The sequence below is a fragment of the Mastomys coucha genome, unplaced genomic scaffold (assembly GCF_008632895.1).
Source record: "Mastomys coucha isolate ucsf_1 unplaced genomic scaffold, UCSF_Mcou_1 pScaffold21, whole genome shotgun sequence".
Taxonomy (NCBI): Eukaryota; Metazoa; Chordata; class Mammalia; order Rodentia; family Muridae; genus Mastomys; species Mastomys coucha.
The window spans coordinates 19,368,715-19,390,272 of record NW_022196904.1 but is presented as its reverse complement, the minus strand read 5'-3'; the positions used below and the strand labels follow the sequence as shown (position 1 = coordinate 19,390,272).

General features: G+C 44.3%; 1 protein-coding gene across 1 annotated transcript in view; it reads left to right on the top strand.

Annotated features, from left to right (window-relative positions):
• The window catches only part of LOC116101850 (carcinoembryonic antigen-related cell adhesion molecule 1-like), a 16,999-nt gene extending 10,989 nt beyond the window's left edge, over window positions 1–6,010 (top strand). The window contains exons 5-7 of the mRNA XM_031385770.1: window positions 1,104–1,233; window positions 2,833–2,864; window positions 3,862–6,010. Coding sequence (XP_031241630.1) covers window positions 1,104–1,233; window positions 2,833–2,848 — 146 coding nt within the window. The 3' untranslated portion in view covers window positions 2,849–2,864; window positions 3,862–6,010. The remainder of the gene's footprint in view (window positions 1–1,103; window positions 1,234–2,832; window positions 2,865–3,861) is intronic.
• The last annotated feature ends 15,548 nt before the right edge of the window (window positions 6,011–21,558 follow it).

Below are 21,558 nucleotides of genomic sequence, written 5' to 3'. Positions count from 1 at the left end.
AAAAAAGAGAGGAAAGAAAGAAAGAAAGAAAATGTTAGCTATACCTATTCTTACCATTAGTGTTAGCCTTGACATCAGGCAGCCAGGCCTTCCTCTCATTAACCACACAGAGTTAAGTACATTTAAAAAAAAATTAAGCCTCAGGTTTTTTTACTCTTTAAATGAAAGTAATTTCAATATGATAGACTCACTATATAGATAAAAACAGATACAAATACAGGGACAGCTACATCATAAATATTATTATCATGATCACCAACATTGGCACTAATAATCACTATTGAGCAAACTAGCCAGAGTTGAACCTCAAATGGTTGTATACAACAAAGAGTAAAGAGGTGTGAAAGGTGTTATTACGTCAGGGGCTGGGAACACACGTGTTATCCAAAAAGTGAAACCACATCGCTATTAAATAAAAATGAGAGAGACAGGGGAGTGGGTCTGATGCAAAATTTCAAACCTGGTAAGTTACTAGTTTTCATTGTCCAGGACATAGCTATGATGGGCTTAGACTGTGAAGGTGAGCCTGGGCTAGCCCTCAGGCCACATGCAGATATGATCCCGTGGAAGCAGAGGTGTGCCTTCAAGTGCGGTACAGCTCAGAGTTCCTGCAAAGTTGAGACTGAATACCCACAGTCACACTGCAAAGGAAATGAGATCTTACAGTCTGCCTTGCCTTCCTACCCCACTGCAGAAAGCATGGTCCCTGTGCCTTCTGGCAATTAGATCGTGGCCATAAAGGACCACTTACTCATGGCTGCTACACTGAGACCCTGTGGAACAGATGTAGCCATGAGAACACTGGAAGTCTTAACATACACAATAGCAATCATCCTGTCTCACATTCCCACAGGTGACTGCCAGGATAGAACTGGTGGAATTGCAGGATTGGAAGGAAGAGGGAGAACAAACTTAGGACACGGTGCAAGGGGAAGAGGCATTTGCTAAGGGCCTCACACTTCAACTCATCCAATCAACCTTCCCACAGAAAATACATCTTCCAAAAGGGCAAACAACAATAGTGTCATGCTGAAAATTCTCCAGGACGCATCACCAGGAAAGACCTTTACTTCATTCCTTCTTGTCTTTTCTTTCCCTGACAGGTGACCCAACACAAGGAGGTTCCTCCGGCCTCTCAGAGGGTGCCATTGTTGGCATCGTGATCGGAACTGTGGCTGGGGTGGCTCTAATAGCTGGACTGGCATATTTCCTCTATTCCAGGAAGACTGGCGGGTAGGACAGTCTTTCCTTTTTTGTTTGCTCCAAGTCTTAGTGTCATGCTTGGGAGTGGGCAAGGACTTCTCTCTCTCTGCCTGAGCTGGAGCTTTTTTTCTCCTTTCCTAACCCTCTGCTTCTCGGCACTGATGCTGCGGGCTCAGCCTCCCTGTCTTTATGGTCCCTGAACGCTTCTGTTTCTTGGTATCCACTCCCACTTAGAGAACAGACTCAATGTACGTCCTTCTATCCTCCAGTCAGGAAGCCAAGGTCCAAGAAGAGAGAAGGGAGGGACTCCAAGAAACAGCAAGACTATGCAGGTAGCATGTTCTGCTGGCTGAAGCAGCAGCAGGAGGGACAGGGGACAGGTTGAGAAGAGACCCTAGGATGAAGAAGAAGCATTAAGTCCTCTTGGTCAAGAACCAGGAGTAGAAACAAAACAACTGCCTGCCGTAAGCCAGACAGGACAGTGTCAAGTGAGGCAGGTGCAGGAACACCTAAGAAGCCACAGCCTGGCCGGGCGGTGGTGGCGCACGCCTTTAATCCCAGCACTTGGGAGGCAGAGGCAGGCGGATTTCTGAGTTCGAGGCCAGCCTGGTCTACAGAGTGAGTTCCAGGACAGCCAGGGCTACACAGAGAAACCCTGTCTGGGGGAAAAAAAAAAAAAAGCTACAGCCTGGGAACACAGCTCACTAACCGTAAAGCACCAGCCCTGGGTGTGGTCATGGCACCCGGGGGCAAAGGAGAGCAAACTCAGAATCTGACAAAGAGAGAAGAACAAACACTAACAGGGATCCCGGTTAGATTAAGCACTGAGGCACCAGGAGGGAAAGCAGTACCAAGTTGATTCGATGGGGCATCACTGACACCAAGGAACTCCCAGGAATAAGCTGCCCACAGTGTCCTCCCCAACTCCAGGAGCAAAGGCCCCATGTGTGGGATTGTAGTCACAGTGTCTGATATTTATTTAGGGGAAGTGACCAGCAAGATCTCACAGAGCACAAACCCTCAGCCTCCAACCACAGTAAGTAAAGCCAATCACATGATGAGAACTGGTGTTCTATCATGTATCCTGCTCTGCCAGGGGATCCTGGGATCGTAGACCATGCCTTCCTTTCAGAATTTTCACAGAAGGGATCTCTACCTCCCAGTGCTAAGGACCACACAAATCATACCCTTCCTAGCTACAGAAGAATGGTATGAGAGAGCCCTGGAGAAGGGCTCAGTCCACCTAGTCGAGATAGGCTATAATGGAGTCATGTTTCCAGGAGCCATCCTAATGTCATCTTCCCTGCCTCTATTACAAATGTGGGCATTCTACCTTGGGGAAACTTTCTTTGTTTGGTGGAATATCTGGGTGCCGTGGCCTCTATGTTCCTCCTTGCCATTGGAGCATGCTGCTGAGAATCAATTCTGGGCATCTTGTGAACTGGGTAAACAGAGATGGCTCTATCCCGCTCCTCCTCTGACACTAATGCAATGGGTCTGGACCAGACTCTGGGGGAAGCTAACTCCTGAACTGATGATGGACCGCCTCTCCCACCCTCCAACCCCTCCACCCGCTGGAGATCACAAAGCCTTATTCAGACGCACTGATGACTCTCTTTTGTTCCCTAGATCTGGCTCCTTCTGACAACTCTCCTAACAAGGTAAGCACTGCCGCCTTTGCTGGCTGTTTGCACTAGAAAATGTCTCTGAGGAAAGCAGGGTGTCTGTATCGTTTTGGTTTCTTTGTTTGTTGAGACAGGGTCTCACCATGTAGCCTTGGCAACCTTTGAACTATGTAAACGAGGCTGTCCTTGAACTTGTGGCCATACTCTTGCCTTAGCCTTTCATGTGCTGGGATGACAAGTGTGTGCTACCACACCAAGCTGAGAATGAGGTATTCTTGGAGACACAACTGTGAAATCCAGTTTGGGCCTATACTCCTCAATGCTGCAGAGCAAAGACAGATTGGTCAATGTGTCCCATGCGTCTATTACAAGAGTGTGTGTTAGGATAATCTCCCCTGTGTGTTTAATTTCTGGCTATGACTCCTAGTATTCCATGGCCCTTGTCAAGGGACTTGAACTCTGTGATCCTCAAGCTTTGTCACCTAGGCAATGGGCATTCTGCCTACCTCAAAAAGAGACCAAAGGAACTAAGCAAGTTGACTTCTGCATAGCACTGCCCACACAAAGCAGCACATCGCTCTCTCTCTTTCAGTCTAGACCTGTTCTAGCATCAAAGGATAGCTTCCATGTTAATGGGTCTGAGACCTTGCTCCTTAATTTTATAGCAATTTTACAAAGACTTCATCATTTAAGCCTTTCAACAGAGTACACACATAGACCAAAGAGTGCTTTAAGTCATAAGGATTCTTCCACAGTGTGAGGTTTCACAGCTGGAACTCACCCACAGTGAGCACACAAACCTGTCCTCCTCCTCAGACACACTTAGCTGTCACGTTCCCTACAAAGGACAGAGGCAGTCGGACCGTGCACATCCTCACACACATCTGGCTTTCCTTCTGCTCTGTAGCCCATCTGGATGTCAGACTGTGAGTGACAGGAGCCCTCTCCCACAGCTCCCCTTTCGCTCGATCACCAGCGAGGTGAGACTCGGACCTGTGGTGCTGATGTCACTGATCACCTCTCATACTTTCAGGTGGATGACGTTTCATACTCTGTCCTGAACTTCAATGCCCGGCAACCCAACCAGCCAACTTCAGCCCCTTCATCTCCGAGAGCCACAGAAACAGTTTATTCAGAAGTAAAAAAGAAGTGAGCATAGTCAGTCTGTCTGTCCTGCTGTCTGCACCAGTGATGCATTCCCAGATTCTCTCCCTCATTGGAGGGTCTCTGCACACACACACACACACACACACACACACACACACACACACACACACCACGAATTCACTCTATTGACTCCACCAGTGTCAATAGAAAAAAAGGTGGATCCTGAAGCCTACAGAAAACTCAATCCTTCTAGGCATTAAAATTTGGCTGAGAGAGATGTACCAAAACTGCCCATCCATTCACTTTCCTGACCCAGATTGTTTTAAATTTACCTATTCGGAGCACACTCATTCTTCTCCCAAATCCAAGTCCTGCCCTGTTAGAGTCTGACTTGAATTTTCCATAAACCTTGGAGGTCACCTAAGTGCTTTTGCCAAAAAACAAAACAAAACAAAACAAAACAAAACAGAAGCAAGAAATGGCCAGTCCCATCTCTTTAAAGGCTGATGTGAAGCCACCACACATGGGAAGATCAAACCTCCATGCAGTAGTTCCCTGGGCAATCTGCACACCTGACAACCGTTATGCTTACCCATCTGTGGCACTGAGTCTCTGAACCTTGTGTCCTCGAACCTGAGCCCTTCTCTGAGCCTTTCTCCAGAAAATCCACTCAGAGCAACTAGAAAGGCTCTTTGTCAGCAACCGTAAGCAATTGCTAAGTGGAATGCGGAAGAAAAGACAGCATCTCTAACATCTACCAGGAAGGTGCCCAGAAAAGCAGAGCTGGTGACTTTGGACGGACAGACATCTGGAATTTGAAAAGGCAATAGAGAGATACCCTTCGTAGAGTGTTGAAATTATTTTAAAAGAAGCCATATTTGGGGGTATTGGAGTTTTCCTCTTTCTAAGACAATCCACTATTTGAAAATTGTAGCTACTGACTTGCCTCTCACTATGTGAGCCGATCAGTTCGCCTTAGGGACACTACATTTCTGTCTGCTTTGGCCCCTCAAGCCCTTTGATCATGAGTTCCAAACCAAAAATAAAATAAATGAACAGCAAGGCCGTCCCTTGCAGAACCACTGTCATGGGTCAGGCTAAGCCTCCTGCTTTTGTGAGTTAGTCAAGAGAAGCCTGGGTTTTCCTTTTTCCATCTTTTTATCTTGTCTTTTGGATACTGGCCAGAGCCTGGACAGTCTTCCTCTGAGATCTCCAGTTTGTCTGCCTTTTTGTGTTTCTTTTAAACTCTAACAAAATTGTCCTCAGCTTCAAAAAATAAAATAATAACAAGCTTTCCCCATCCTCACAAAAAAGACCCAACTCGGTTTCTGGAAATCCAGGACCAACCTCCAGCTGCCCTTCTGCAGTGTTTCTGCCTTTGTTTCCCCTTTCGTTTTGACTTTTTTTCCTTCTTTTGAGACAGTTTCAGCATGTAGCCTTCACGGGTTTCAGTCCCATAATAATGCCTTCTGCAGCACCCCACCTGCTCAGACTGAAGCACGGGCCACCAGGCCTGGCTATCTGAACATTCTGTCTGCCCTGCACTCTCAGGAAACCTTGGCCTCTGCTACTGTCTGTTTGGTTCATGTGAAGTGTGCCCTTAAAGGAACACAGTCACTCATGCCAGAGGCATTGTTTACAGCCTGGAGTGCTCTGCACTTCCAGTGGAACAGTGCTCCACCAGAAATGGGCTGTTAGCAGGGTCCTCTTACCCAGCCCTGGCCTTTCTGTATAGCCTCTGAATCCTGCCTTCTCCACCCCAGCAGCAGGAGGAAGGGCAAATGGAGTCTCAGGAACCTTCTGCTCAAAGACACACCCTCCGTGCCTGTTAAGCAAAGGTCGTAGCGGATATCAAGTGTTTGGTCTCATGCCATGCCTAACAGGCTTTTGAGAGAATTGTTTAGTTCTCCTACTCAGGGATTTCTTTCAGGGATTTCCAGCCCTAACACAACCTGTGTATATTTTGTTTCACCCATGCAATGCTGGGTTATTTAATTTTGCCCTGCCAAAGCCAAATCTGAGTTACTTGTAAATTTGCTCTATGTTCATAATAAAAATGTATTATATATCACTGATACCACTGTGTGGGTTTTTCTGTTGGTTTCTGGTTTCGCCATGCTTTGGATGGAAGCCAGGGTCTTGCATGTGCTAGACACATGCTCTACAACTGAGACACTGACACAGAATAGTAATAAGAAGGGAACAGGAGGTGCTGGAGAGAGCTCAGCGGGAGGGAGCACGTGGACATGTCTGTGAGTTGAAAGCTGCATTGCTGCCTTTGAGTGTCTGGAAGCCACTTGGGTTGGAGGGGTTGTTTACTTCCATGGAAGACCCAACCTGCTTCAGCCACTCACAGGCAGTAATGCAGCCAGCAACTCAGAATGATCTCTACATGTTTCTTTCACCCTGAACTCTCTCCAGCACCTCCTGTTCCCTCCCTGCTTCTGCTCCCCGTCTGTCCTCTTAAAACTCTGACCTGAATAAGTTGCACGAATCAATTCTGTTGAATGTTACTCTATCGTTTCATGTCCTTCATTTGCAAGCCATGGAAATGCGTGTGTGGCCTGCCCTTCCCCACCCCATTTCCACACCCAAGACACTGGGAGACAGTGCAGACTCACTGTCCATTCTGGGATGGCGTCAAAGGTGTGCTACCCCCACTTGAGTTTTACATCACCTCAGACCATGGTCTGAGATGCCGCATCCACCACCACTAACTTGACACCAGTCAGCCCTCAGCTGCAGCCACCAACAACACCTGATGCCAGTCAGTCCTCAGATTCTTTGGGTGTCCCCTTATCCCACCCTCCGCTCGGCTCCAAAGATCTTGGTCAATGGCTGCTGTGTGTATTTCTCACACCCCTACCTCTTCCTGGAAGTCATGGCACCTGCCTTCAAATAAATATTTATTTTAAAAGGCTCATGCCCCTCAGCACAATGATTTCTTTGTTTTACATTTATTTTATGTGTGTGTTACAGCTGTTTGTTTTTTACGAACTATAGAAATAATCCCTGAAAGTATAGTCTTAGCTGTTTGTTTTTTAAACAGAGTCTCCCTATATAGCCCTGGCTGACCTGGAACTCCTTGGTAAACCAGGCTTCCCTTAAACTCACAAAGATCTACCTGCTTCTGCCTCCCAAGTGTTGAAATTAAAGGCAGGAGCATCAGACTGGGTCCCCTAATGCATTTTTTCAGCCATACATATGTTGTATGTCAAGTATGTTTTCACTTCCCCATCATGCCCTCAAATAATTCCTTAATTCTCATCAGATGTGTCCCCTACAACGGCATCCTCTAGCCTACGCACACATGGCAGTCTTAGTCCCAGTGCTGTGCCCAAAGTGCCAAGCAGCCTGATTTCTTCACTGTGGTTACCCACACCCTTCATCATAAACAATTTCACATAGAGCATTCAAGTGAGGACAATAGATTCAGGCAGGACACAAACTGTGTGTGGTTGACAATGTCTTTCTGATGGCCAACTTATATATTCATGAAAGATATAGAAATGAGAAGATGTGTCCTTACTCTAGGGAACATAAATCCCTAAGACAGAAGACACAGAAAATAACAATTATACAAAAGTTGAAAGGAACAAATGCCTCAAAAAAGACAGAGAAATGAAGAGCTGAGGGACAGCCCAGAGACAAAGCGTTTGCCCAGGAGGGAGGGGCTGTGTGTGATCCCTAGCACTGAAGGAGTGTGCAGAGAGATCCAATGGAAAACAGAAAACATGACTACATGCTAGAATCATTAAGAAATCTGTTAAACGTGCTCGGGCCCCATTCACAAATTTTAACTTAATTGTTCTGGAAGGGAATGCAAACACTGGCCATTTTTAAATTGATGGTTAGTGTTAACTGTCACCTTGAGAGAACTGAGAATCACCTACCTGTGACATCTAAGTCAGGCTAACCTATATGAATGTCTGTGAAGAATGTCTTGGTTAAATGTCTTGACATGGGAAGTCTCAACTTCCTTGGGAGGGCCCCTCGCTGAGAGAGGGTGTGAGTGACACTAAGCATATGTCACTCTCTGCTTCCTGAGTGTGGATAGGATATGACCAGCTGCTTCAAGCTCCTCCCACCTTAGTTCTCCCACCATGACACACTTGATCCATGAGCCTGAATAAATCTTAAAGCTGCTTTTCTTGACCTATTATCATGTCAGTGGGAAAAGAAACTGACAAGGTTCAACATGGAGGCTCCCTGCTAGCATAGGTAGAAGCTGGCCCATGGCTTTTAGCTAGGGTTGTACATCATTTAGGCAATTTTTTTTCAACATGCATAAATCTATACTCCATTCCTGGGTAAGAGGACGTGATATGCTCATGGGACTTGGGCTTGAATATTTCGGAAGACTCCCAAGTGGGTCTCACAACCCCTGAACATCAGGAAACAATAACCTGAAGCACAGAGATGGAGAAGATTAGCAGGTGAGAGAGCACTCGATGCAATGGGCATGACATGCATGTGCACTCAATGTGACGTGCATGAGCTGTTCTTCGAGGTGCAAGCAGAAAGGTCCTCAGAGAGACTGTTGACAAATAGCTCTATTTTAAAGACTGACACTACCAGGTGCTGTGAGCAAGGGAATGACTGCCATGCTCACGAGGTCAGGCGCTGCACACTCACGGTGCTGTGAGGTCAGGCGTTACACACTCACGGTGCTGTGAAGACCTACACTGTAGGTACAACCACTCTAGAAGAGAGTTAGATCCTTTCCCATTAAGTTAAATAAACACTTCTACAACCCAGCTGTCTCACTCCAAGATATTTATACAAACAAAAATAAAAAATAAATATACAAAGAGTTGTCGATGAATGTGCATAGCATTATAATTTATAACCAACACAGTTTTAAATCCATCATCGGATGAACTGAGCAAACATCAGGTGTCTATTGGATAAAATACTAATCTACTATTAGATAGATAACTATGGGTAAAGTGAAATGTGTGACACTTGTTGGGTGCTGTAGCACATACCTGAGCACTGGAGTCCAGAAGGTCTAAGACATCCTAAACAAAGCAAAATCCCATCTCAATAAGCGGAAGATGAGGAGATGCTGAGAAGGGTCGAGGGTTAAGAAGACGTGCTGGTCTAGCTAAGGACCACAGTTAGTTCCCAGCACATGTCAGTCGGCTCTCAACTGAAGTGGAAACTTGAGAGTTCTTTGCAAAGTTGGTTGGATGGTGTTTTGCTGGGGCTAACACATGAAGGAACGTTTCGTTAAAGTGGACACAGGCTAAAGCAGACACGTAAAGGAATATTATGCTGAAGCAGATACAGGAGAGAGGATGTTCTGCTAAAGCAAGCAAGAGAAAGGACACATGATGAAAGATTCTTTGCTAATGACATGCATGTATTGATCCATGTGCACACATGGTTACAGTGTGTACACAGTTGAGCTGCATTTGTTAGGACTCCATAGAGAGAAACACACCAAAAACCTTCTGGTGGTGTCCTGCAGTTTGTTGCCGCTTCCAAGGACTCAGGCTGATTGGATGCAAATGCTGAGGCAAGACACGCGGAGGACACATGATGTTTGGAGGGTAGAAATAGGACTCTACAGAGTGATGGAGACAGATCTTGGCTTGCTGGTAGAGCTAGCTGTGCGATGCTTGTGGGTCTCGTGTCTTTGCTGATCTTCGCTTCCCTGAGAGAGGCACAGCTGAGAACTTCTCCTGGAGTTCCTCCTGGTCCCTCCTGCTGACTTGAGCTGAGGCTGAGGCCTGCTTGTCTCTGCTAGGTCGTGTGACTGCTGTTGCTAACCTGACTCTACCGAACTGGACTGCTGGTGTATCCATGAAGTGTTTGTGAGTGGATCGAGCTGCTGCTGCTGACCTGAGAGCTGAATTGTCAACTTCCAGACAACACAGACAGGAGTTGCTCCAAAGTACTTTTCTTTTTTTTAAGATTTGTTATTTATTTATTCATTATTATACATAAGTACACTGTAGCTGTCTTCAGGCACACCAGAAGAGGGTGTCAGATCTCACTACGGATGGGTGTGAGCCACCATGTGGTTGCTGGGATTTGAACTTAGGACCTTCGGAAGAGCAGTCAGTGCTCTTAAATGCTGAGCCATCTCTCCAGCCCCAAAGTACATTTCTAAACAGGTCCACTTCCTCCATATCCTTTCTTTTCCACTACCTCTGGTAGATGGTGGGCTATAAGGAAGGTTAAAGTATTTAAGAACCATCATTAAAAATAGAATTTGAAAAAAATTAAAGTTATACACAACCACCTGTAACTACAGTGCCAGAGGATCAAATACCCTTTTCTGACCTCTGTGTACACATTCTCGAGTGAGCACATGTAGCGCACACACACACACACACACACACACACATACACACACACACACATTATAATTAAAATAAATATTTTAAGAAAAGATGAAATTTGGCAATAGCAAGCCAGACACACCAAGAGCATATGATGTCATTTACATTGCGGAGGGTAGACAATTCTAATTAATAGTGCTAAGAATTTACACGTGGGGGGCTAGAGAGATGGCTCAGGTAAATAGCACTGGCTGCTCTTCCAGAGGACCCACGTTCCATTCCCAATGCCCACTTGATAGCTCACAACTGTCTATAATTCCAGTTCCAGGAGATCCAACACCTCGTCTAGCTTCCTCAGACATCAAGGCACACAAGCGATTCGCAGGCGAGCATGCAGACAAAACACTCACATATACAAGTTTTTAATAATTTTTAAAAGAATTGACACTTGAAGGTAGGATATACTGCAAAAGGACTCAAGGAGACTTGAGGGTCAAAGCACACATCATAATTCAAGCAACATTACACATTTACCAAAACTCAGGTTGTAAGTTGAGATAGTCTGTGCCTGTCAGTTAGTGAGGAGGCTGATGCAGGAGGATTGTTTGAGTCCAAGGGTTTGAGACCAGCATAGGCGACAAAGCAAGACCTTTTTGATAAAAGGGAAAAAATATCCAGACTAGAGAGTGGTCCAATGCTTCACATGCAGAAGCTCAGAGAGTGAGACCCGCACCACAGAACATGTCCACAGATTTTAACTTTATCTCAAATTTTTCTTTATGTACATGTATTTACACAGGGAGGAGTGCATGTGACATAGCATCAATGTGGAGGTCAGAGAGCAACCTGTGAGAATCAGTTCTCTTCTACTATGTGAGTTCCAAGGATCCACTCAGGTAGGTCATGAGGCTTGGTGGCAAGTGCGTTCAACTGCTGAGCCTGCTGAGCCATCTCCATGTTCCTCTACACACACACATTCACACACATACATACACACATATACATACACATACACATACATACATACATACATACATACATACATACATACAGGGGAAGGGTATATGCACATGAGTTCAGGCACCCTCAGAGGTCAGAAATCTCACATCCCTCTGGATCTGTAGTTACAGGCCATTGTGAGCTACTTGATGTGAGTCCACAGAACTGAAGTCCTTCTGAGGAACAGTATGTACCTGTACATTTAATAGCTGAACCATCTCTCCAGCCCCTGTCTCAGTTTTTAGAGATTAAATATGCACCTAATTCAATCTACTGCATACAAAACACCAATACCCACATTCTATTGCTGTGTGATCAATTATCATATTTAGATCAGAGTTTCCTTCCACTATTTAGAGACTGGGTGACCCTGAACTCCTTATCATCCAGCCTCCACCTCTGGATTAGCTAAGATCACAGGCCTGTGCACTTTACCACCTTATTTTAGGTAGGGATCGAACTTAGAGTCTCTGGTATATGAGGCCCTGAGCCACTATCCACTGAGCTACACAGCCAGCACTGTAGCCATGTGTAGATGCTTCAATAATTCTTGTTACTTCACCGGTTCAGTTCCCTGCAGTGACAGATTGAGGGAGACTTTGCCCTGATGACAAGTGGGGACCCACCTAAAGTCTTATTTGGCCTATGGTCCCTTCCATTCAAGCAAAGGAAAGCTCCCTCCCGTGTTTCTAATATCCTGTTGGCCCCACTCTGACACAATGTAGTGAAAACTCCCTGTTTTTGAAAGGCCCATTCCATTAGATTATATCCTCGCATATGATCTTTTCAGGATTAATCAAAACCAACTGATTTAAAATCATAAGTATACCTTCCAAATCCTGACTGGCACATGATAATGTAATTGTGAGCACAGGTGGTACCTGAATAGCATTCTAGTTTCAGGGCAGAGGGACCAGCTGAGCACCTCATGACAACCCTGCTTTGAAGCTTACAGAGTCCTGGTCTGCAAAAGACGGGGCGAAGGATTCAAATGTGTGAGTGTGATGTGATGTGAAACAGGAGACTGCTCCTCTGTCGAAGGATTCAAACACGTGAGTGTGATGTGATGTGAGACAGAAGACCGCTTCTCTGTCCTATTGTCATGCCAAAGTACCACAAAGCTGAGGGGAGTGGTGTGCATCTGTGGTCCCAGTATTTCAGAGACTGATGCAGAAGGATTAACCACGAATATCAGGTTATTTTAATCTACATAGTGGAAACCAAGCCAGCCAGCAAGCCAGTGGTAAGACACTGTCTCAAAAAAACAAAACAAAACAAAACAAAAAACACCAAGAACAAAGACAAACAAACAAAATAACATGCACACTTAAAAGGCATAAAGTTTGCATACATACATGTACATGTGTGTACATACGAGTGCATGTATGTACATACAATTGCATGTGTGTACATACAAGTGCATGAGACATAAAGTGTCAGCAAATTTGGCTGCTTACTTTCATCTTCCTTTAGTAAATATTTTAAGTAAAATTTTGCAATTTTTAAAAACCAAAATATAATTAAATATTTTCTCTCTTCCTTCTCTTTCCTTCAATCCCTCCCTATATAACAGCCTCCCCCTCAGCTCCCTTTCAAACTCATGGGCTCTTTTAAATGAAAATTATTATTTTTTTTAAAGATTTATTTATTTACTATATGTAAGTACACTGTAGCTGTCTTCAGACGCATCAGACCAGGGCGTCAGATCTCATTATGGGTGGTTGTGAGCCACCATGTGGTTGCTGGGATTTGAACTCATGACCTTCCGAAGAGCAGTCGGTGCTCTTCCCCACTGAGCCATCTCACCAGCCCGAAAATTATTTTTAATTGATATAAAGACATAAGAATGTACAGATTAATGGAGTGCAATATGATGTTTTGATACATTGTACAACATTCGAACACAATTAAACACATAGGCATCTCAGTTTGTAATCTGCCTCCCATGCAAGCATTGAGGACCTGAGTTAAGATCCCCAGTACCCACACAAAAGCCACACATGGCGACATGCACCTGTATCCCCAGCAAGGGGGCAGGTGGAAGAGACAGGCAGATCTGAAGGACCCACTGGTCAGGCTATCTGACTAAAGCAGTGATCTCGGGGTTCAGTTAAAGACCCTGTCTCAAAAACACAGTGGAGGAGCTGGAGAGACGGCTCCATGGTGAAAAGCACTTATTATTATGTTGCAGACGACCTAGGTTGACTCCCAAGCCCTACATGGTGGCTCATAACCATCTATCGCTCCAGTTCCAGGGATCTGATACCCTCTTTTGACCTCTGCAAGCATTAGGCATATATGTGATTCACATGCATATATGCAGGGAAAACATGCATGCACATACAAATAAAAATAAATCTTAATTTATTTTAAAAAAAATTGAGGTGGAGAAAGACACCCTGATCAATCTCTGGCCTCTGCACATGCATATACAGATGAGTTCACACCTACACACACACTCACCATACACACACATATACACCATACATATATACACACATATATGTAAACACACAGACACACCAGACACACACAGACACACACAAGCACACTATACACACACTCACCTACACACACACACCATTTACACTCACATACACACATACACACAAGCACATTATACATACACACTCACACACACACACACTCTCACACACACACACGTACAGAGACAGACAGACACACACAATGCAGAAAGAAAGGAAACAAGGATCAAGGCACTGCCGACAGCAAGCATTTAAACTAACCCTGAAAAAGTTATGCAAGGTGGAAGGCATCCTGGGCTAGGTATAAGCTCAGTGGCCATGGGCTTGATCCTCATTACACCAACAAAAACAAAAAGAGGAGCCCAGTGACAGCTCCTTGGTGAGCATGGCTTTGCCATGCAATACCACACTACGGGGAGAAGCAAAGACAAGCAAATTCTAGAGTCTCACTGACCAATCAACCTAGGGGAATTGGTGAGTTCCAAGGTCAAAGAGAGATCCAGTCTCAATAAAAAAGAAAGAAAAAGAAATAGAGGGAAGAAAGGAGGCAGAGAGGGAGGGAAGGAGAGAGAGGTTAGGAGGCTAGGAGGCTAGGGAGAAAGGAGGGACAGGAGGTTTCTGGGAGTTCAAGCCCAACCTGGTCTATGGAGAGTGTTCCAGATCAGCTAGCACTACATCGCAAGATACTCTCAAAAAGAAACGGAGAGGGAAATAGAGAGAGTAGTGCGTAGGTGGCTAAGAGCACTGGCTGCTCCTGCAGAGCACCTGAGTTCAGTGTTCCCAACACCACATGGAGGCTCCAGTTCCAAGGATCCATAGGCACCAAGCATGCACGGGATACACAGATGTACACGCAGGCAAAACGTCCATATGCATACTCATAAACAAAATCTTTTTCTAAGAACTCCAGATTTGCTTGGGGAACTCAAAGAGAAAGTAGAGACGAGCAAATGCGCTTGGCTTGAGACAGCGAATGTCGGACTAAAGAGGAGTAAACACAAAGTCATTTATAACTCCCTCAAGTTTCCCAGACAGTTGTAAGTCTCTGCTCTCTAGAAGCTGACAAAACAGTCAGACATCCCAACGAAACAAAGCACTGAGCTAGGCAAGCCGCCCTGTGACCTGGGACAGGTGGAGTAGAAGATATCCTGCAGTCCCCCTTTGGCCTGGCCAAAGTGCAGACAGGAACGGGCAGAGATGGTGCCGCTTCCACCCTTGCTTGACTTACTTGCAACCAAGTTGGTTAAGGGCACAGGTTGCTGAGCCAGACCATCTTCGCTAGATCCCTGCTCCTGAGTCCCCAGCTCTGGGAGTATGTCTCTGCTCCTTGGATTCTTTATATAAAGCAGGAACCATAGCAGTTTATACTTAAAGTGGATGGTGTCACAAGACAAGAAGTTAATCACTGTGCCAACGCTTAGAAGATAGTTGGTAGATAATAAACGTTATCTATCAATGATGCTAGTGTCATTTCTACCCAGAAAAGAAACACTTTTAAAAACCACGACTCATTTGTTACATATTTCCTTTTTGTTAAGCTAAAAACTTGTAGAAACCACCTATTTAAGGAAGTCTTTATTAAAAGGGAAGGTACATGCCACCGATTATACGTGGAGGTCAGAGAGCAACTTTGGTTTTCCCCTCTCATATTTACATAGGTCCTGGGCATCAAAATCAGCCCACCAGCTTATGTGGCAAGCATCTTAATCCACTAAGCCATCCCACCAGCCCTGTAGAGACTATATTTGATGTGTCTCTATATCCACAGAACTGAGCCTATGTGCACATCCATAACAGGCCCTGATGGTAACTCTCCCTCCAGGTGGCAAAGGATGGACCCCAGACATCCGTCTAATATCCTCCTTGTTGCAGTTATTCGCTCCTATCCTGCAATTCTTGAGCTTCCTTTGCCTTTCTTCCTGGTCTAGCTACTGTGCACCAGGGATACTCGCTGACTAGCTGTGTGCTCTGCTCCCTTCCCTGGAAGGGTTCTTGCTCCCCATAGGTACAAATGCTGCCAAATAAATAAAAGATTCTAAAAATAAATTTTCAATTTTTTTATTAATCATACCATTCATTTACATCTCAAATGGTATCGCCCTTGCCGGTTTAAAAAAAAAAATCTTCTGCATCTAAGCTGGAGATATGGCTCAGCAGTGAGAGCACTGGCTGCATTTGCAGAGGGCTGGGTTCAGTTCCCAACACTCACATGATAACTCATAACTGCCTGTAGCTCCATTTCCACGAGATCCGATGCCATCTTCTGGACCCTGCAGGCACCTGCACACATGTGGTACACATAAACTCTTACACACAGACACATTAAAAGAAAAATCAGGCCAGCCAGTGGTAGCACATGCTTTTAATCCCAGCACTTAGGAGGCAGAGGCAGGCAGATTTCCAAGTTTGAGGCCAGCCTGGTCTACAGAGGTGAGTTCCAGAACAGCCAGGGCTACACAGAGAAACCCTGTCTTGAAGCCTCCCACCCCCTAAAAAATAAAGAAAAGAAAAATTAATCAATGGAGACTGAAGAGTGGCTGGACTTGTAGACCACTGGCCCCACACACATTCAGGAGATATAGCCAGCTCCACAGCCAAACTTTGGAGCTTCAGGGCTGAGGAGACCCTGCACACATACTTGAGTTATCAGATGACACCATGCTGTGGTACTCTGGGGTTGAGAAATGGCTAGGGAGAGGAAGAGAGTGCAATGAGCAGGGTAGGGGCAGCCTTCTGTAAAGGTTTCCTTTGTAAATGTCAAGGTTTCTTTCGCCCTACTAATAGATGCACTCATTTTTCACTCTGAGACTAAAAAGGGAAAAAATAAGCACCCAGAGCCCGAGAACTGGGAAGAAACAAAACAAGTCGCTAGACATTAAAGATGAAGCAAAAAAAAAAAGGTCAAAGGTAAGTTCCTCTATTACAACATTCCCTCCGGCCTGAGACAGAGGCTGGAACATGACCCCGGTCTCCCCAAGAAGATGGGTTACTGGGAGATCATTAACTAACTGCCCAGCCACAGGAGGAAACTCAGGCCTCTCAGAAATTCCCCCTGCTCATTTTCCCAAGCTATTACTGAGAAGATAATTTGGGCTACACTCCCAGCTCTGGAGTTGAGGAGCTCTTTGCTGTGAAAAGGGTGGCAGAAGGAGATCACAAGGCAGAACTGGATGCTGGAGAGATTATCCACGGATGGCAGCCTGGGCATGATTTGTTTAAAGGTCAAAGTCTCACGAAGCAAGCCAGACTTCCCTCACAGTCGGGGCTATGTGTGATGAAAACTGTGTCTCACAACTGGAGCCCAGAAGGAACTCAGAGTTCTCCATACTTGGAGCTACAGCAAACGAGATCAAGAAGACCAATAAATACAAAACATTAAGCACCCAGTAATACCCAGGTATGATTATAATCAATGAAATTGGCTTTATTATATGTAGGTCTCAGACTGGTAAGCCTATATGATAAGTGATCAAAATACTTTGGATACTGTGATGGTTCTCAACCATATACAAACCATCACAAATGGACTTTAAATAGATGGACAAGGTGGCTCACAGAATACAGACAATTGCCACCAGGCCTGACCTGAGTTTGATCCCTAAGACCCACGTGGTAAAGGAAAAGAATCAACTCTGGAAGGTTGTCTGTCCTCTGATCTCTACATATAAGTAAACAAATGTAATAAAAATTTACATTCGTAATAAAAAGTCACAAATGTATTATCAGATACATTTATTCCTAGGAAACTATTTTTAGGGTACCCACATTTACCTGGGTATGGTGTATGTGTGAAAGGAATCTGATGGAAACCCTCACATAGTTCATACTTTATTATGTTGATTTCCTTGTGCTCATTTTATATAGGACTGAGGAAGAATACAATATTGGCAGGAACATGAAGAGGCCACGTCCCCAATGGAAGCTTGTCTAGGTCACTGCATCCACAAGCCCTATTTGGCTCAAAGCAGAAGGCTGGGAGTAGAAATGGGCAGAAACAGAAGCTATATTGTCCCTCACAGACAAGAAGACCCTCACACCTTCCTTATCCTACCTAGAACGTGTAAGCTTTGCTCCTTAGTTGACTACCTCATTTGTATTGTGATGGCTAAAGAAACTCCATTTTATGCTCGGCATTTATCTTGGTACCCACCAGCCATTTGTCTCTGACTCCAATCCCTGGAAGATAAGTTCCCAGTAACCCTGACTCTGTGATCCTCGCCCAAAAATGTAGGACCATGATAATCTATTTGTCATAATATGACTAAATGATTTTTTGGCTTTTGTAACTTGTTTATGAAGATACCCAAAGATTATTTTGAGTTGCAGTAAGTTAACTTGGCAGAACAGGGGCTGGTGAGATGGTTCAGAGGGTAAGAGCACCCACTGCTCTTCCAAAGGTCCTGAGTTCAAATCCCAGCAACCACATGGTGGCTCACAACCACCTCTAATGAAATCTGATGCCCTCTTCTGGTGCATCTGAAGACAGCTACAGTGTACTTATTTATAATAATAAATAAATCTTTAGGCCGGAGCAAGCAGGGTCTACTGGAGCGAGCAAGGCTGACCGGAGTGAGTGGGGTTGACTGGAGTGAGCAGAGGTCCTCAAAGTCAATTCCCAACAACCAAATGAAGGCTCACAACTATCTGTACAGCTTCAGTGTGTACGCATATACATGAAATAAATAAATAAATCTTAAAAAAAAAAAACTTGGCAGAACAGACCAGTGTTTGTTTGCTTGTGTAGATATTTATGATCTCCTTGTGGTTTTCCCCTTTAAAAATCCTTCCCCCAATCCCTTTCTCATGGCAACCTCAAATTTGGCAGATTGTTCATCCTGCTAGCAACTAATCAATAAATCTTTAATTATAATTGTATGGAGCCTGTGGTCTTTTCCCAAGAGTCACAAAGAAGAGGTCATCTGACTCTAGGACCAAGAGAAAACAAAACAGCCCCAAGAAAAGACACTGTGTGATTTAAATAACTAAAAGATATACTTTCTGTGTTTTCAGATTTATAAGCTTATTGCATATGGTTAAAAATCTGTAAAACAAAATCCATAAAGAAAACAAAAACAAGATGGCAACATTTTCTGAGATCCTATAGATATCTGGGTTTTACAGTTTTCTGTTTAACGGGCTCTAGGTTACAGAAACTTATATTGTTCTGCAACTTAATGAAACTAAGAAAAAAATAGTAAGTTTTTTAGATTGTCTGTCTCCATTTGCAGACACCAACAAACCATTTAGAATCTCTCTATAATAGCCAAGCAATGGTGGCACATGCCTTTAGTCCAAGTGCTCAGGAGGCAGAGGCAGGCAGATCTCTGGAAGTTCGAGGCCAGCCTGGTCTACAGAGTGAGTTTTTTGACAGCCAGGGCTACCCAAAGAAACCTTCTCTTGAAAAACAAAACAAAAAACCCCCACAAATCTCTCTATTAATAACTCCAGACATGCCTGTTTAAAATAACCTAATCTGGACTTGTTAAAAGTTAGAATTACTTCAAAGAACGAGATGGGCAGGTTCATTGGGCAGTCGCCTAAGCACTCAGTCACTCCTCCTCACTAGTTAGCCCTAATTGCAATAGGCCTCAGAGGCTGGAAAACCTAGGGGATACAGGCTGAATGCTAAAACTAAGGAGGGGCTCCACTATCCACCAAGTGGATAAAACCTCCAGATCCTATTTAACGTTGCCTTAGGGAACATTCCATCCAATACGGGGTAAATTTCTCTGTTATTGTCATTTCTCATGTTATTTAATTATTTAATGGAAACAAATTTATCTAAAAACTAAGATGGCTGAATGTAATCGCAGAGTTCTAGCTCTTTAGCTTCTTCTCTCCCTCTTTCTTGGTTCTTATTTATAAAACAATATTATATTCAAAGTTGTGGATATTCAAAGTTCTTGCTGAAATGTAACTTTCTCTCGGGATATGTAAGACCACTGGAGGTGGGAAGGAAGACATGTAAAATTCCAAGCAAAAAACTTAACCTAAAACTTGTAACAAGAAGATTAATAGTTTAAAAAAACCTGTACACAGGGAATATTAATTTGCTATTGCATGTTTATGTGAAACTTAAAATCAACTCTTGTTATCTCTTTTGAGACTAAGGAGACAACAGTCTCTGAGATACATTAGATTAGGATGGGTTTCCATATGATGATTTTTATCCCAAATTTTTAAATAAAAACAACATGTGTTTAATAAATGAAATACATCTGATGAATAAAGTCTACTTAGGCTGACAGTAACTGACTTGAAGATCTATGTCTGGCATCTTGGTCTTTGCTAACTTCAGTAAGCTTTAGCTACTTGGATAAAATGAGTCACACAAGACACTGTGATGTTTTGTAGCGGTGTTCTAGGGTGTGGGAAATAAGGCTCCCAATCCCTCTGTGGACTGCATTTATGATTTTATAAAATTCCCAGTCTCTCTATGGGCTCAATGATTTAGAGTTTTATTTTGATACTAAGAGAGCTTCAGTTCAAATTTTATAATTTTAAGGCTAAAACTTAACAGGAATAAGACTGTAGAATCCTAATTCTGTAAAAGCTGCTAACCTGACAGCCATAATGGCTAGACCCAGCCCCTCCAGACATGCTGGCTCAAAAATCCACCAATCCCCAGTCAAAACTCAGGATATGAAAATCCTACCAGTCCCCACTCTGGAAAATGTTGCCCTACCACCACCACCAAGAAATCCTACATAAGCTTGCTTCCCTCCCACCAGAGGCAGCCAAATTGTACCCAGTTGTCCCCAGTTGGTTTTTGATCAATAAATAAAGATGCCAGCAGCCAATGGCTGGTCAAAGGGAGACAGGGCAAGACCCTTAAAGTTGTGCAGGCTAGGACACAGGGAGAAGGAGAAGGAGGATCACCATGCTACAGCGGGAGAAAAATCAGATTTAGAGCTACAGGAGAGAGAGAGAGAGACAACGAGCCATGTAAGAATTTGGGTAAGTGGCCACTGGCCAGTTCCCCATTGGGTCTTGGGTAGCAGGCAGGGAATTAGAACTGCTCAGCCATTGAGATAGACAGCATATTTCAAAAATAAGCATGTGTGTGTGTGTGTGTGTGTGTGTGTGTGTGTGTGTGTGTGCGCGCGCGCGCGCGTTTTTCATTCACGGATCCAGGGAGCTGTTGGACAGTGGCTGGAGGAGCGCAACCCTCCAGGAGCATAAAGCGGAGTAGCTAAAAAACTCACGCTACATTTACCTTTGTCAGAGATGGCTCTATCTTTAAAGAACCCTTTCTTCCCTCCTTCTCCATCCCCTCCCCTGTTTTTTAGGTGTAAGCAATGAAGCTTGGGGCCTTTCAAATTCTAGGCTAGTGCTGTAATAGCGAGCTACACTCCCTCTAAGGGATCTTATTGTTTTCCACTGAAGATAACATCTGGGCCAGGCTCCAAAACAAGTTCTGTCTTTCCAAGGTCTTGCTTGTCATGGGCTGCAGATGTAGCTCAGTGCCAGAGCGCTGGCCTGAGACCTGAGAAACCCTATGTGCATTCCCAGCACCATATGTGTACACATATGTACGTGCATAGACACACAGACACACACACACACATACAGACACACACACACAGAGACACACACACACATACACAACTAAGGTATTCATTACACTTACTCTTACTAAAACAATAGCCATTCATTGCCCACTTCAAAATCCTTTCTCTTCCCCTCTATCAGTGGGAATTTAAGTCATTTTAATGAATTTTTGGAAATGATTGAAAATTATCCTAGAGAGCAGGTAACTATTTCCAGCAAATGACTTGCTAGCTTTCAACCACAGCCTTGGAGAAATTACTAGAAATGAGAGATAAACCTAAGACAAACACATGTTCA